The sequence below is a fragment of the Macaca thibetana genome, chromosome 1, assembly GCF_024542745.1.
Source record: "Macaca thibetana thibetana isolate TM-01 chromosome 1, ASM2454274v1, whole genome shotgun sequence".
Taxonomy (NCBI): Eukaryota; Metazoa; Chordata; class Mammalia; order Primates; family Cercopithecidae; genus Macaca; species Macaca thibetana.
The window spans coordinates 206,902,186-206,919,795 of record NC_065578.1 but is presented as its reverse complement, the minus strand read 5'-3'; the positions used below and the strand labels follow the sequence as shown (position 1 = coordinate 206,919,795).

Genomic DNA, 17,610 nt, shown 5'->3' with positions numbered 1-17,610 from the left:
CAGTTCTTTCTGCGCTGAGAGAAACCTGGTGCCACCTGAGACACAATCCACAAGACACCTTCCCCAAGTTTCAACCAGACCGTGCAGTGCCAGGCTGGGCGCTCAGTACCACACTGCAAAGCAGTTCCTCGGCCGGGACCACGGCCTCCATAGAAGAGGAAAGCAGAATTTTTTCCTGCTCTATGCCAAACAGTGACAGAATTTCTCTAAATCCCCCTGTATCTGTGCTTTTGTCTTCTAGCATTCTGAGCAGTGAATACTCAACAATACCTGGCCAGCTGCTTCAGAATCTTCCCTTGCCCACCCCCAAGTGATTTAGAATTCAAGGAGCGGAGCGTGGCCAGGAAATTGGGCCGGCTAATGGAGTCATTTGAAAGTGATTCCTCCAGGCTGCTTTTCTTCCTTAAAGACACTGTTCAAGCCTAAAGCGTTTATGCAGTGAGCTGCTTGCATTAAGAAATATAAAAAAGGAAAATCACATAAAAGCGAAATGTGGAATAATAATGAAGGCAAAACAAAATGGAAAGTACATCAGGGACAAAGACTCATGAATTCTTAGCTTCAAAGCCTGAAGAACCAGGCTGGAGGATTTAACGAACCACTGTGCATGCCAAGTGCCAGCCTTGGTAGTGAGCCCTGGGGATGAGAGCTTACTGCAGAACTACACTCTCATGCGAACTTTCCTGTTCACTAGAACTACCTGTGGGGCTATAAAAAAAACGATGCTGGCCGGGCACAGTGGCTCTCGCCTGTAATCCCAGCACTTTGGGAGGCCAAGGCGGGCAGATCACCTGAGGTCAGGAGTTTCTGAGACCAGCCTGGCCAACCTGGTGAAACCCCATCTCTACTAAAAATACAAAAAAATTAGCCAGGCGTCGTAGCAGACGCCTGTAATCCCAGCTCCTCAGGAGGCTGAAGCAGGAGAATCGCTTAAACCCAGCAGGTAGAGGTTGCAGTGAGCCGAGATCGCGCCATTTCACTCCAGTCTGGACAACAGGAATGAAACTCTGCCTCAAAAAAAAAAAAAAAAAAATAGGGATGCCTCAGAGATAAACTGGAGTGCTTCCTACTCTTTCTACAGTGGAGCATGGTGCACCACCTGAAACCTAGCGAACATGTGCAAAGAGAAGAACCTATATTTAAGAAGTGCTTTCCTGGCCAGGCGCGGTGGCTCACCCCTGTAATCCCAGTGCTTAGGGAGGCCGAAGTGGGCGGATCACAAGGTCAGGAGATCGAGACCATCCTGGCTAACATGGTGAAACCCCATCTCTACTAAAAATACAAAAAATTAGCTGGGTGTGGTGGTGGGTGCCTGTAGTCCCAGCTACTCGGGAGGCTGAGGCAGGAGAATGGCGTGAACCTGGGAGGTGGAGCTTGCAGTGAGCCGAGATCATGCCACTACACTCCAGCCTGGGCGACAGAGCGAGCCTCCGTCTCAAAAAAAAAAAAAAAAAGAAGTGCTTTCCCGGCCGGGCGTGGTGGCTCATGCCTGTAATCCCAGCACTTTGGGAGGCTGAGGCAGGGAGATCACAAAGTCAGGAGTTCAAGGCCAGCCTGGCTAGCATGATGAAACCCCATCTCTACTAAAAATACAAAAAAAAATTAGCCAGGCATGGTGGCGCATGCCTGTAATCCCAGCTTCTCAGGAGGCTGAGGCAGGATAATTGCTTGAACCTGGGAGGCGGAGGTTGCAGTGAGCCAATACTGCACCACTGCACTCCAGCCTGGGCAACAGAGCGAAACTCCGTCTCAAAAAAATATATACAAAAATTAGGCATAGTGGTGCGCGCCTGTAGTCCCAGCTACTCTGGAAGCTGAGGCAGGAGAATCACTTGAACCCAGGAGGTGGAGGTTGCAATGAGCTGAGATTGTGCCACTGGTTTCCAGCCTGGGTGACAGAGCAAGACCCTGTCTCAAGAAAAGAAAAAAAAAAAGAAAAAGAAGTGCTTTCCTGCCGGGCACGGTGTCTCACACCTATAATCCCAGCACTTGGAGAAGCTGAGGTGGGTGGATCACTTGAGGTCAGGAGTTCGAGACCAGCCTGGCCAATATGGTGAAACCCCATCTCTACTAACAATACAAAAATTAGCTGGGCGTGGTGGCGGGCGCCTCTAATCCCAGCTACGCGGGAGGCTAAGACAGGAGAATAACTTGAACCCGGGAGGCAGAGGTTGCAGTGAGATCACTCCAGCCTGGGCGACAGAGCAAGACTCCATCTCTTAAAAATAAAAAAATTGCGTTCCCTTCCCCAAATGCAACTCTCTCCGTTTCAAGAACATACACAGTCTCCCAGGTTCCTCCTGCTGAGAGACACTGCTCTTGCCCTGCTGCCCTCGCCCCAGGAAAGTACCTATAGTCCATTCAGATGAACAGAAAAAGCCCAGGAAAGGAAGGGCAAAAGCAACACTGAGAACCTCTTTTGATACCCAAGGGAACACTTTGTTCCAGCGGGAAATCCGCCCCCTGCAGGCCACCAGCGTATACGCACGTACTCAGGCAGAGGAACTGGTATCTAGGATGGGCTCTGAGGAATTCTTCGCTGAGTCTGTTTTTGTCCGGATCCTGATGTCCACCAGCCTGTTTCCACTCATTTCCAAAAGCTTTTCGATAGTCAAGCTCAGCTGTCCGCCTCTCCTTGGGGAGAATCTATGTTGGTGTGACATAAAAACAAATCTGTTAGAAAGACTTTTTCTAACAAGTCCTTTGCGTTTTGCACTTTGTCCTTCCTCCACAGCACATGCAGAGAATAATCACATTGAGAGGGACAAGATATAGTTTTCACTCTTCTTTTTAACACTGACAGAACTCAGGGGTTTATTAGAAAAGAAAAAAGAATTTGTTTTACACTTTTTTTAAAAAATTTGAGATGGAGTCTCGCTCTGTTGCCCAGGCTAGAGTACAGTGGTGTGACCTCAGCTCACTGCAACTTCCGCCTCTCAGGTTCACATGATTCTCCTGCCTCAGCCTCTGGAGTAGCTGGGATTACAGGTGCACGCCACTATGCCCAGCTAATTTTTTTGTATTTTTAGTAGAGACGGGGTTTCACAGTGTTAGCCAGATGGTCTCGGTCTCCTGATCTCGTGATCCACCAACCATGGCCTCCCAAAGTGCTGGGATTACAGGCGTGAGCCACCATGCCTGGCCTACGCTTTTAATTCATGAGAGTACTTGCACGTAGGCCAGTTTCAGGACTATGCCAGGTACCTTGGGTCACCTCCTCGAGGTCTGCCTGGAGGCGCCTGCCCTGGTGGAGCTGACTGACTCCCAGTGAATGCACAAAAGTGCTGGCAAGGACAAGGCATGGGCTTCCCACTTTTATGGGGAAGAGTAGCTGAGAAGGACAAGAGAAAGCAGCTCTGTGGTTCGGTTCTTTCTGCCTACATTCCCTGAAAACATGGAGAAGCTGCCTGGGATTCCTCAAATGGAGAAGCTGCCTGGGATTCCTCAAACAACAGCGCACTGATGTCGCTGCTCTCTCCTGAGGAGCTGGAAAAGAACCGTTATTATGAAACTGCACAAGGCTGATCTTTTACCATTCCGAGGAAAGCTACATCTCACCTCCTTTACAATATTCAAAAACAATTTCTTTTTACTTTTTTTTTTTAATTAAGACAGGGTCTCACTCCACTGCCCAGGCTGGAGTGCAGTGGCGTGTTCATGGCTCACTGCAGCCTTGGCCTCCCGGGCTCAGGTGGTTCTTCCACCCCAGCCTCCTGAGCGGCTGGGACTACAGGCACTTACAGGCGTGTAACACCATGCAGCGAATTTTTGTATTTTTTGTAGAGATGGGGTTTCACCAGGTTGCTCAGGCTGGTCTCGAACTCCTGGACTCCAACGATCAGCCTGCCTCAGCCTCCCAAAGTGCTGGGATTACAGGCGTGAGCCATGGCGCATGGCCTAAAATCATTTCTAGTCTAAAAAATAGCTAGTCATGACGCCAGTGCTCACCTCACATTTGTTCAGGGTCTTCAGCTGGCCAATGCTGGCGATAATGAGCTGCCGCGTCGTGTTTGCTTCTTTGTCCTCCTTGGTCAGGGGGTTTCTTAGGCAGGACAAAGCCCGTAGACTTGGTAACTTGTCTAGCTCATTGAAAAATGACCACTGAAACACAGCAAAAGGAAATAAATGAAAAGCAGTATGTTTCGTGCTACTTTTGCAGAAGTTTGAACCAGCGACAGGAAAGCAAGTCCCTACTTCTAATCTGAGGCAGGGAATTTCATCATGCACCAAGCAACCCCCTCTAGAAAGATCACATACTTTCACTCTTTTTTTTTGAGACGGAGTTTCGCTCGTTTCCCAGGCTGGAGGGCAATGGTGCAATCTTGGCTCATCACAGCCTCTGCCTCCGAGTTCAGGCGATTCTCCTGCCTCAGCCTCCCAAGTAGCTGGGATTACAAGCATGTGCCGCCATGCCCAGCTAATTTTGTTTTTTGTTTTTTTTAGTAGAGATGGGGTTTCACCATGTTAGTCAGGCTGGTCTCGAACTCCCAACCTCAGGGGATCCGCCCGCCTCGGCCTCCCAAAGTGCTGGGAATATAGGCGTGAGCCACCACGCCCAGCCACTTTTACTCTATTAATGTGCCATTTGAGTGTGAAGTCCACTTAGGTGTGAAGTGAACTAATTTCTTTCTTAATATTTTTGGCTTCATATGAGGAGTTCCACGCTGAGGAGGCATTTCTCTTTTGATTTAGGTTTTTTTTTTTTTTTACTTTTTGGTAGAAGGAACCTCCGAACTCTGCCGTGACAACGGAAAGAGGCAACAGTGTGCTGGGCATACTCCGAAGCAGCTCTTACTTGTGATATCTGATTGTCATTTACTACAAGGTACTGCAAGGACGGGAACATGGAGGTTTTGCACCCTATAAAAAGAGGAATGAAGTTACACAGTAGAAGTGAAAGAAGTAGCTAAAGTATAGTATGGGGGGGGCGGGATGGAACTTTACTAATCTTATATACCAATTCCAGCATCCGGAAAATGTATAGAAGAAATTCCAACGTCAGAGAGGATTAATTGTTCTAACCTAAAAATCAAAATGTAAAATTTGATTACACAGAACAATCTAAAATGCTATAGGGTATCAACCAGACTCAGTTTGTAAATTTTTTTCTACACCCTAGGTTTTTAATCCCATGTAAAATACTTAGAAACCGTGAAGTCCAACTTAGGACATGCAAAGTGAACTCTTTATCCTATATTCTAATGACTCTATAGTCACCTAATGGTTCTTGAGTACCTACTGCTATGTCAGGTGCTAAACGCATCTCGGAGGAAAGAGACACGGTCTACTGCCCGGAGTTTAACGAGTGAAGACTATCGGCATTATCGCCAGGGTCAAACTATTCATTCTTCAAATTATCTGGTACAGACATAGTCCACATTATACAGCGTTCACAAGTACATTTTCTAAATGAATTCAAATGAAAATTTTCCAAAGGGAATTACTCAATTTAGAAATTCCATCATTGTTACCACGTTTCTACTGAGAAAGCATACATAGTATATAAAAATTGCTTCACTCAGAATTGACTGAACACTATTGTATCAGGCATTTAGAGGCAAATTACCTGGGCAGGTGGGCTATCAGATACAGCTGATTTTCATCAATTAATTGATTAGAGGAAAGGTCTAATAACTTGACTGTCTGGAGAACATCTGTTGGCCTGTATGGAAAATAAAATTTTTTCACCGTGAATTTCTCTTTTGTTTTCAAAGATACAGCCTTAAAATGCCTGCATTTGATGCGATGGAGGGTTGGGGGTAAAAAGCAAGTGGATATGACTATAAAAGGGCAACCTGAGGGGTGCCTCTGGCAATGCACAAATTCCTGCCGGTGTCAATGTCCCACCTAGCCTGTGATCCTATTTCATAGTTTTGCAACTTGTTACCAATGGGGGAACCTGGGTCATGGGTACAAGTGATATCTGTGTATCATTTCTTATAAAACTTGATGTGAATCTATGATTATCTCAAAATTAAAAAATTTAATTTAAAAAACTTGCAGGCCAGGCACGGTGGCTCACGCCTGTAATCCCAGCACTTTGGCAGGCCGAGGTGGGCAGATCACCTGAGATCAGGAGTTCAAGACCAGCCTGGCCAACATGGTGAAACCCCGTCTCTACTAAAAATACAAAAATTAGCCAGGCGTGGTGGGCCGCGCCTGTAGTCCCAGCTACTCAGGAGGCTGAGGCAGGAGAATCACTTGAACCAGGGAGGCGGAGGTTGCAGTGAGCCGAGATGGCGCCACTGCACTCTAGCTGGGCAACAAGAATGAAACTCTATTGCAAAAAAAAAAACACACCTGCATTTGCCTACATAATGAAACCCTTCTGTACACGAAAGTCTTTAAGATTCTGAATCCCTTAATTCAGAATCTGTTGTAAATTTTCTCCCACAATTAGGTTAATTTTACATAGTAATTTAATATTATTAATAAAAAAAGGGAGATGAGGCAACAATATATTTCAGAGAACAAGGTTTTACATGTACTTTGGTACAATGACCTGAAACAGATGATGCTAATGAAAAATACATTATTTAATCCTTACAGCATATCCTACAGAACTTCCATTTAGAAATAGCAAATTGGCTGGGCACAGTGGCTCATGAGGTCAGGGGTTCAAGACCAGCCTGGCCAAGATGGTGAATCCCCGTGTCTACTAAAAATAAAGAAAATTAGCCAGGCGTGGTGGCAGGCACCTATAATCCCAGCTACTCAGGAGGCTGGGGCAGGAGAATCGCTTGAACTCAGGAGGCGGAGGTTACAGTGAGCCGTGATCACCACTGTACTCCAGCCTGGGCGACAGAGTGAGACTCCGTCTCAAAAAAAATAAAAAAAGAAAAGAAAAGAAACAGCAAGCAGCAAGTTAATACACTGATGCAAAACTAAGATAACTCATGTCTTCACAAATACTTAATTCTGATGAGTTTCCTTTGATTAGAACCAATTAGTCAAATTCTAATTTGCGAAGGCAATGAATAATAAGCATTTTTCCTAATTCTTGTTTACAAATCCTTCTAAAAATTAAGGTGAGATATAATTGAGACCATTTGTTTACTCAGAATGATGACTAATGGGGATAGATGCATTTAAGTAAGCCCTAGTTACCTTTCGGAAATGACAATATTGTTAGACTCCAGGTAGAGTTCCTCCAGGCCCGGGCACCACGCGGCACACCGCAGCACCTGGAAGAGAAACTCGGCTCAGGCTCAGGTGGCCTCTGTTGGCTGTTTCTTCCCGGGTGTTCATAGGAACCACCACGAGGATTCAGCTCAGTTACTGTTTCAGCAAACAAGTGCCTCACCGACAGTTCATAAGACTGTTTCAGGCCTGGAATGGTGGTGGGGGGGTGATAAATAAAATGTTAAAGGAGTGCATTTTAATGCTGTGGGAGCACATACTGTGGGCACTCTGAGGCCTCAGAGGTAGGTGTCAATGCATGGTTTAGGTAAGGCAGCTACGAGGTGGAACAGGAGATACTAACCGCATGTATTAGTATTTGATAGAATTTGCTTAACCAAAAGAAGTAAGTTGATGTTAAACACCTTTCCTCAATTCTAAATGCCAATCTGGGTTTGTAAAGGATATGCTAATTTTTCATATCCTTTCATAAATTTCTCAACAGTTATTTCTTCTTTCATTATTTTTTAATTATACATTTTTTTAAGTTTTCATTATATATTTACAACAAATATCCTACATCCATGATTCTCTCCAGTCAAAAGTTCTTTGAGGTCAGGCACAGTGGCTCATGCCTGTAATCCCAGCACTTTGGGAGGCCGAGGCAGGTGGATCACTTGAGGTCAGGAGGTGGAGACCAGCCTGGCCAACAGGATGAAAGCCCATTACTACTAAAAATACAAAAATGGCCGGGTATGGTGGCACACACCTGTAATCCCAGCACTTTGGGAGGCTGAGGCGGGCAGACTGCTTGAGGTCGGGAGTTTGAGACCAGCCTGGCCAACATGGTGAAAACCCATCTCGACTAAAAATACAAAAAATTAGCCAGGCATGGTGGTGCATGTCTGTAATCCCAGCTAATTGGGAGGCTGAGGCAAGAGAATCGTTTTGGCCCATGAGGCGGAGGTTGCAGTGAGTCAATATCACACCACTGCACTCCAGCCTGGGCAACAGAGCAAGACTCCATCTCAAAAACAAAATAGTTGAGATAACACCCTTGGCCATGGCCAGAGAATGGAATCATCTGACTCACCCATCCTGCAAACTGTCCTGCAGATAGCACAGGTTTTAAACTAGCTGTTAAACCTGCCCGTGATCTTGTTGGCCTTGGCCACATTCATCCACATGGATATATGGTCCTTGGCACTGATGACGCAGTTGCTGGTGGAGCATTTCTGCCCCATGCACAGGTCCACGAACTTGCTGGCATCTTTCTGCATGTCAAGACCGTGCCTGCTGCTACCACACTGCACATGAGCCTAATTTTTTTTTACCAAAAAAAAATTTTACAAAAAATTTTTTACAAAAAATTATTATATATTATTATATATAATTATGTGATAATTACATAATTTTATATTACATAATTATATATAATAATATATAATATTACATAATTATATATAATAATATATAATATTACATAATTATATATAATAATATATAATATTACATAATTATATATAATAATATATAATATTACATAATTATATATAATAATATATATAGCATCTACAGGATCTCTCGATGTTGCCTAGGTGGGTCTTGAACTCCTGGCCTCAAGCGGTTCTCCTGCCTGGGCCTCCCAAAGTGCTGGCTGGAATTACAGGTGAGAGCCCCCATGCCCAGCCTCACCAACTATTTCTAAATTTTCTCACTGGAACTTTACTGTCATCTCTACCACCTGAATTTCTGTGTGCCCTTCCTAGTTTATTTGGAGGGTGAGGTGGGTCTTGCTCTGTCGCCCAGGCTGGAGTACAAAGGTGCGGTCCTAGCTCACTGCAGCTTCAAACTCCTCGGCTCAAGTGATTCTCCCACCTTAGCCTCCCAAAGCGCTGGGACTGCAGGTGTCAGCCCCAGTGCCTGGCCCCTTCTTGTCTTCCAGCTGCATCTACACTGGAGAGGGAGTAAGCACCTCACAGAGGAGGGGCCCTAGGAAAGAGGCTCCGTGGGCATATTAAGGGCACAAGGGACCCACCTGTCTCTCACTGAGCAGCCTCTGTGGCACTTTCTGGGTGAACATAGCTGGGAATGTATTTCTACACCCTTGGTTTGAAAGTGGAATGCCCGAACCAGGTGCGGAGGCTCACGCCTATAATCCCAGCACTTTGGGAGGCCGAGGCGGACAGATCATTTGAGGAGTTCAAGACCATCCTGGCCAACATGGTGAAACCCCGTCCCTACTAAAAATACAAAAATAAGCTGGGCATGGTGGCAGGCGCCTGTAATCCCAGCTACTTGGGAGGCTGAGGCAGGAGAATCGCTTGAACCTGGGAGGCGGAGGTTGCAGTGAACCGAGATTGCGCCACTGTACTCCAGCTTGGGCAACAGAGCGAAGACTCTGTTTCAAGAAAAATAAATGAATAAAAATGAAAGTGGGCTGGGCACAGTGGCTCTGGCCTGTAATCACAGCCCTCTGGGAGGCCGAGGTGGGCAGATCACCTGAGGTCAGGAGTTCGAGACCAATCTGACCAACATGGAGAAACCCAGTCTCTACTAAAAATACAAAATTAGCTGGGCCTGGTGGCGCATGCCTGTCATCCCAGCTACTCGGGAGGCTTGAGGCGGGAGAATCACTTGAACCTGGGTGGTGGAGGTTGCAGTGAGCCGAGATCGCGCCACTGCACTCCAGCCTGAGCAACAAGAGCAAAACTCCGTCTCAAAAAAAAAACAAAAAAAACAGACAGTGGCATGCTCTGGGTGTGTGAAGTCAGCACACCTCAGAGGAAGTTGTACTGCCAGACATAAGTCCCAAACGCTGCTGTGCTGAGGACCCACAAGTCTACTTTTGAGCCCAGCTGTATAAAATGAACCGCGGCTTCCAAAAGCCGAACTTCTAACAAGAAAAGGATGTGAGAACCTTTCTGCTGCTTGGCTTCTGTTCTAAAAAAAAAACTTACAGGAAAACTCAGGGAGCTATCAATAGCTAACACGACGCTCAGCACATCCTCGGTGCATACCACAATGGAGCACCACTGTTTATAAAGGCCCCAGAACAAGTCCAAGTGAGCTGAGAGAGGACACGGATTCCTAGATGCAAAACTCAACTACGATGCGCTTTTAACTCGATTTTGCAAGGCACTTTAAAGAATCTTGTTATCTATTAATAGATATTGGGATGATTTAAACGAAGCCACAGTTATACTTCCATTCCCTACTAAATCAAACATTTTTAATTGCTTATTAATGTGTAATAAACCAAAGAAATATGATTACCTCAGCCCACGTTATTCCTGTTTGATTGAGGACTAAAACCTTCAGTGCAGAAAACGTTCCAGTTAATGCTGAACCGGAGGGAAATTTTAGTTTATTTTCACTGTGTAGAAAAAGAAGATACAATATACTTATTTCTATACAGTAAACCCAACTGAAATAGTCGTTGAAAGCAACAACTTGGGTTTTAATCTAAGGGGTTTGATTTGTTTCAATCTTAAAATGGAAATCACTTTTTTAATGATTCAAGTGAATCAAGACTACCTAATTTTTAACATTTACAATTTACAACTTTTTGGGATCAGCTGTGTAAAGATGCTTTCACAGGATTAGGGCAGCCGTATGAGGCTGCAGGCTTCCTAAACCCGAAACTCAGGCGTTTGCAAGGTGAGCTTCCAGCTTCACAAGACATGGCTCTGGACAGTGCAAAGCAAAGTCCCGTTCTCCAGTCTTACTGATACACTGAATCGTGGGCTAGCATTTTGCTTCTCTAAACATAGAGTCTGCCCTTTGGCTAGGAGGATGGATGAAATTATGGCTAGGAGGATGGATGAAATTATTGTCCCTTAAATTCTTTCTCAAAACTCTATTCAATCCTGACAGTCACTTTGAAAAAAGATATATTAAAAAACACAAGCCCATATTTCTGAAGATGAGACACCATGGGTTGAGTTACCCCTATTTGCTCTATTTGGGAGCACAATTCATTCAGGCCTACCTGCTATACTGTACACTCACCTGTCTATGCAAAAATGGTTTAAGAATGAAAGGGGAAACCTGTGCCGGGCGTGGAAGCTCACGCCTATAATCCCAGCACTTTGGGAGGCCAAGGCAGATGGATCACCTGAGGTCAGGAGTTCAAGACTAGCCTGGTCAACATGATGAAACCCCGTCTCTACTAAAAATACAAAAATTAGCCGGGCATGGTGGCAGGTGCCTCTAGTCCCAGCTACTTGGGAGGCTGAGGAAGGAGAATCACTTGAACCTGGGAGGCGAAGGGTGCAGTGAGCCGAGATCCTACCACTGCACTCCAGCCTGGGCAACAACAACAACAACAAAAAAAAAAAAAAAAAAAAAAAAGGAGGAAGCCTGGCTAAACCCTTGGAAAGTTAGGTTCTGAGATTAAAACAAATCAAATACTCAGGAAGGCCTGGAAAACTGTGACATTAGTAAAATAGTTAGATTAACGAAAAATCCTTATCAAAACAGAATTAAACAGTATCCCAATGAAATTACTCATTCCTACAGCAATTAAATGCTAGAAGGTTTCAAATTTCAAATAAACAAGCACTTTTAATAGTATCACCTCTCCTCTCCTACTCCACAATTAAATATCACCTCCCCCAACCTTCCATCTTTATGGTCAGGCTAAAAAGAAATAAGATCTTGCAGTTCAATGTCAATCTAACTCATCCCCCACCTGATAAAAGTTAAAACACATTCCTTATTCATGAATCACCTCATGTGACCGTTTGCAAGGCTATAATAATCGATGTGCCCTTAAAGATTAAAGTGTCCTTAAAGAGGCGGGACGTGGTGGCTCACACCTGTAATTCCAGCACTTTGAGAGGCCGAGACAGGTGGAAAACCTGAGGTCAGGAGTTCAAGATCAGCCTGGCCAACATGGCGAAACCCTGCTTCTACTAAAAATACAAAAAGTAGCCGGCAGTGGTGGTGGGCACCGATAGTCCCAGCTACTCAGGAGGGTGAAGTAGGAGAATCCCTTGAACCCAGGAAGGGGAGGTTGCAGTGAGCCGAGATTGCACCATTGCACTCCAGCCTGGGCAACAAGAGTGAGACTCCATCTCAAAAATACATGTCTGCAGCTCCATTTTACAGGCTGCTTGTGTTAGAAAGGAAAATAATTTGGGGCTGCTCTTCATTAAAAGGAATACCTTACTTAGGACTTCTATACCCTCACTATCAGCCTGAGTAATTTCTTCTTAACTCCTGCATCATCAGGTGGCAGCCTTAATCTTTCTGCCTCAGAGATGCTGTGAGGGAGCAAGGAGATGACTTTTATTGTTCATGAAAATTCGGCAACCAAGAGTTCATACCTGAGATTAAGGACTTCCAGGTGTCTGAGCTGATCAGCAATGTGGATCACTTCATCCCATGATGACAACAGGTTTTTTGACAAATCTACCCTTCTAATATCTAAAAGCACATGTTAAGAAACAGTAATTTCAAAAGATTCACAAAAGACATAAAAGTAGTTACTCTTATTTCCTCAGCATGAGTGCTTTAACCTTTCATTTTATACCCTCTAGTTAACTTGAAATTTTTTCGGGAGTACATAATACTTTTTTTTTTTTAGAGGCGGAGTCTCGCTCTGTCACCCAGGCTAGAGTGCAGTGGCCGGATCTCAGCTCACTGCAAGCTCCGCCTCCCGGGTTCACGCCATTTCCTGCCTCAGCCTCCCGGGTAGCTGGGACTACAGGCGCCCGCCACCTCGCCCGGCTAGTTTTTTGTATATTTTTTAGTAGAGACGGGGTTTCACTGTGTTAGCCAGGATGGTCTCGATCTCCTGACCTCATGATCCGCCCATCTCGGCCTCCCAAAGTGCTGGGATTACAGGCTTGAGCCACCGCGCCCGGCCATAATACTTTTAAGTTATCCAAAACTTCACTGAGAAACTAAAAAGTTCATTATCCGGCCAGGCGCGATGGCTCACGCCTGTAATCCCAGCACTTTGGGATGCCAAGGTGGGGGGATCACTTGAGGTCAGGAGTTCAAGACCAGCCTGGCCCACATGGCAAAACCCTGTCTCTACTAAAAATACAGAAATTAAACAGGTGTGGTGGCATGTGCTTGTAATTCCAGCTACTCAGGAGGTTGAGGCACGAGAATCTCTAGAGCCGGGGAGGCGGAGGTTGCAGGGAGTGGAGATTGCACCACTGCACTCCAGCCTGGATGACAGAGTGAGACTGTCTCAAAAAACTAAAAATAAATTAAAAGTTCATTGTTATATACTCAAAACTTGAGACAAACATCTACAATCAAATGAAAAAGAACCAAATGTCATAACATTAAACCATCCTAGCACTATCCAACAAAAGGAGAGGGGAAAAGCGGTGAGGGTAACTTTGATTTCTTAAGCACCTAAGGTATACACACAAGCCTCACCCCAGCACATGACCTTCTATGGGGTACCATTACCATAGGAATCTCCAGATAAATAGCATCTGCAGGGGAGATAAGAGGGGTCAACTTGGGACACATGTTCAAAAGTGCATGACTTAGGAATTGAGAGGGTGTCCCATAGCCTGGAAGCAGTTATAACAGTATCACTCCAACTGCCCCTGATACAGGGGTTCAGAGAGGATAACACAGTGGGACTGGAAAAGCAAAGCTGATGGGCAATACAAGTGCAGGTGAGGGGCTAGGTGCAGGTGCAGCGCCATCAGGAAGGGGCACAGCTTAGCCAGGTCCCCACAGAGAAAAAGGAGCTTGCAGCAGGACCGGGCCAGCTAGTGGAGGAGCCTACACTCTCATCTAACATGTGTATGTGTGGAAATTATTCAATGTACTGGTCTATTCTGCAAGTAATTATTTAGGGCCAGGAGCATCACAGTGGCAAAGCAGAGTCTCACCAGGGAGAGATGATCGCGACACAGGGCCTCTACAGTGTGTCACAGGCAGGCCTGTCTGTGCTCAGGGACAGAGCAGGGCACACAAGAAAGGTGTGTGGCTGTTCTATATGCAGTGCTCAGGGAAGACCACCTCCTCCAACAAGAGGGCATCTGAGCAGAGAGCTGAGGGAAATGGGGGGACGTCATCTGGGAGAGGAGCACGCGGCGGAGGAGTGACAAGAGCAAAGGCCCTGGGATGGGAACGAGCTCAGCCTATGACCAGGACGGCCGGCGCCTGTGTGACTGGAGCAGATGGGCTTGGGGGTACTAGAAACGAGGTCACAAGGGACAAGGGGCCAGGCCACACATCACAAAGGCCTTGCAGGCCACTTCAAAGTCTTTGCTAGTCTTTGCTTGAAACGGGAGATACTGGAGGCTTTGGAACAGCGACAGATGACCTGGGTCTTTTAAAAATCACTCTGCTTTGACTTTGATCTATACTATGTCCAAAAAAAAAAAAAAAGGAAAAGTCACTGTGCTGCTGGGTTGAGCACGATTGCAGGAAACAAAGGAGGGCCGGGAGTCTCCCGGAGGCCAGAGCAGAGCAGCAGAATGAGAGGGCAGACCACGGCAGAGGGGGCGTCTGACTCTGGACTGGGGCTCACAGGATTGCCAGTGGATTTAGGTGTGAGGCATGGGAGACAGGGAGTCCTTGTCAAGGACAACTCCAAGATCTGTGGCCTGTGCAACTGGAACTGTCATTTACTAAGAGGGGAAGACTACAGGATGGGCAGGCGTGAGGGGTCTTAGTTTTGGACATGCTAAATCTATGATGGCTATGAGACATCCAGACAGAGGTATCAAAGCAGCGGCTGGAGAGACAGATGTCCAAGAGGGCAGGCCGTGGAGGAGTGCCAGCCACACCCCAGAAGGTCTCTCAAGAAGCCAGGAGCTCCCATATCTGAGCCTCGGGGTACACCCAACACCCTGCAACCAGAGAAAGGTCCCATAGAAGTGACTGACGAGGACTGGCCAGTGACAAAAGAAGAGCTCTAAGATCCAGGCCAGGCGCGGTGGCTCACGCCTGTAATCCCAGCACTCTGAGAGGCCAAAGTGGGCAGATCACCTGAGGTCAGGAGTTCGAGACCAGCCTGGCCAACATGGTGAAACCCTGTCTCTACTAAAGATACAAAAATCAGGCCGGGAACTGTGACTCATGCCTGTAATCCCAGCACTTTGGGAGGCCGAGGCGGGTGGATCACCTGAGGTTGGGAGTTCGAGACCAGCCTGACCAACACGGAGAAATCCCGTCTCTACTAAAAATACAAAATTAGCCGGGCGTGGTGGCGCATGTCTGTAATCCCAGTTACTCGGGAAGCTGAGGCAGGAGAATCGTTTGAACCCGGGAGGCAGAGGTAGTGGTGAGCCAAGATCGTGCCATCGCATTCCAGCCTGGGCAACAAGAGCAAAACTCTATCTCAAAAAAAGAAAAAAAAAAAAACACAAAAATCAGCCAAGGGTGGTGGCACGCACCTGTGGTCCCAGCTACGCAGGGGGCTGAGGCAGGAGAATCGCTTGAACCTGAGTGCCAGAAGGTTGCGGTGAGCCGAGATCGTGCCACTGCACTCCAGCCTGGGTGAAAGAGTGAGACTCCATCTCAAAAAAAAAAAAAAAAAAAAAAGAGCTCTAAGATCCAGTAATAACAACAGCAGCAGGGACAGCCACCGCCCTCACTGCTGCCGCCACTGCCAACCAGACCCAGGCGCTATGCTGATTTCTGGGTTGTTTTCCTTTTTCACAGTAGAAAAACCAGCGGCACAGCAGTCAGAGAGCTGTGTCATTGTGTGCAAATGAACAAGTGGGAAATTACACCCAAGTCAGCCTCCATTCAAAACCCATTTCATTGCACCCCTTAATGCAACAGGGGTCATCAAACGTACATAAAACGTGGAGAAAGTTTCTTTACAAAAACAGCGGCATCACTCCAAAGCATTGGTTAGAAAGGAAATAATTTTAGGCAGGAACCAATTAGGAAGCTCTGCAAGAAGGTCAGGAACAAGGGAAGGATGGCAGAGAAGATGCGAAGAAAGGGATGACTCCAAACCCGGTCGCCAGCTACCCATGCCCAAATCCTGCCAGCTGCCTGGAGCTAACAATGGGGTCTACCCTCGTAAACAGTTGCATTTCAACTGGTAGTATGAGTACCTACAGGATAGCCTTGATTTTGCTGTGGCCGTCGCATCAAATGGAAGGGAAAAGAGTCAGGCTGCCGAAAATTCCAGACCCGGCAAACACCCTCCAGGTCCCCTCGGGCTCCTCCTCCACCCTTGGGGACACATCTGCATGATGGCTTCTGTAAACTGTTCCTCCGCTGCTCCTCCTCAGCCTCCCCTTGGCTGCCCCAGCTTCCTGACACCGCCTCACGCAGGCTCATGCAAGGGGTGCTTTCCAGGCCTCTGGGTGACACTGTGGCCACCCTGTGTTTCCATTAACCCTGCTAAATCGGCTGTTAGGCTGCTGAGGAAGGGTTTAAGTCCAATCACGCTTCCCTCACTGCTGTTTCCCATTATGTAGCCTAGAGTTGTAACTGTCTCTAAGGTCTGTACAGAGCATACAGACCACCTACATCCTGAATCAGCCACGAACAGCTCTCAATATGTGGTCGCCCCTCCCACACACACCGTTCAAGGAGCCCCCGTGAACGCACAGGTCAGGCCTCCGGGCACAGATTCTCCTCCGCCGGTCATGAGGGAGGAGGCAGCTCATCCCCTCCCCTGGAAGTGCCCTGAGATTTGACATATCCAGGTCTGCAGCGCTCCCAATGCCTTGAGTTCTGGTCGAGTAAATAACCTCAAAGACAGACCAACTCAAAACAGGATGACTGGATTAAGCACCCAAAGCAATACTTCAGCTTCTGGCGAGAATTCAATTGGGACCTGCAAGACATTCATCACTGTATCTGCAAACACCAACCGTGACTGGATTATCTCGTGAAACCTCATTTCTTCGTGTCCTGGGGGACATTTTTCTCCAGAAAAGTGCAATATAAACAAACAACATGCTGATTCTCCAGGACACTGTTGACAGCTCTGAGCAACCCAACAGCCAGCACTCCCAAACCCATCTACTGCCACATCTGTCCTTTTTTTTGAGACAGAGTCTTGCTCTTGTCACCCAGGCTGGAGTGCAATGGCGTGATCTCAGCTCACTGCAACCTCAGCCTCCCAGGTTCAAGCGATTCTCCTGCCTCAGCTTCCCAAGTAGCTGGGATAACAGGCGCGCACCACCATGCCCGGCTAATTTTTGTACTTTTAGTAGAGATGGGGTTTCACCACATTGATCAGGCTGTTCTCTAACTCCTGACCTTAGGTGATCCACCCGCCTTGGCCTCCCAAAGTGCTGGAATTACAGGCATGAGCCACCACACCTGGTCCCCCACCCCCTCCTTTTTTTTTTTTTTTTTTGAGATGGAGTCCCGCTCTGTCACCCAGGCTAGAGTACAGTGGTATGATCTCGGCTCACTGCAATCTCTGCCTCCCAGGTTCAAGAGATTCTCCTGCCTCAGCCTCCTCCTGAGTAGCTGGGATTACAGGCACCCGTAATTAACCATACCCGGTTAATTTTTTGTATTTTTAGTACAGACAGG

The 17,610-nt window shown here is 46.8% G+C and overlaps 1 protein-coding gene across 5 annotated transcripts in view; it reads right to left on the bottom strand.

The window, feature by feature from the left end:
* Window positions 1–17,610, bottom strand: part of TBCE (tubulin folding cofactor E) — a 79,847-nt gene that overhangs the window by 7,569 nt on the left and 54,668 nt on the right. For 4 of the 5 annotated variants that reach the window (XM_050769967.1, XM_050769959.1, XM_050769972.1 and 1 more), the window contains exons 6-13: window positions 12,450–12,549; window positions 10,396–10,495; window positions 7,108–7,184; window positions 5,567–5,662; window positions 4,958–5,022; window positions 4,796–4,860; window positions 3,949–4,101; window positions 2,493–2,646 (exon numbers count right to left, since the gene is read on the bottom strand). In XM_050769967.1, the coding sequence (XP_050625924.1) occupies window positions 2,493–2,646; window positions 3,949–4,101; window positions 4,796–4,860; window positions 4,958–5,022; window positions 5,567–5,662; window positions 7,108–7,184; window positions 10,396–10,495; window positions 12,450–12,549 (810 nt within the window). Of the gene's footprint in view, window positions 1–2,492; window positions 2,647–3,948; window positions 4,102–4,795; window positions 4,861–4,957; window positions 5,023–5,566; window positions 5,663–7,107; window positions 7,185–8,285; window positions 8,439–10,395; window positions 10,496–12,449; window positions 12,550–17,610 lie in introns of all 5 variants that reach the window. The other variant, XM_050769979.1, reaches the window with a different exon arrangement.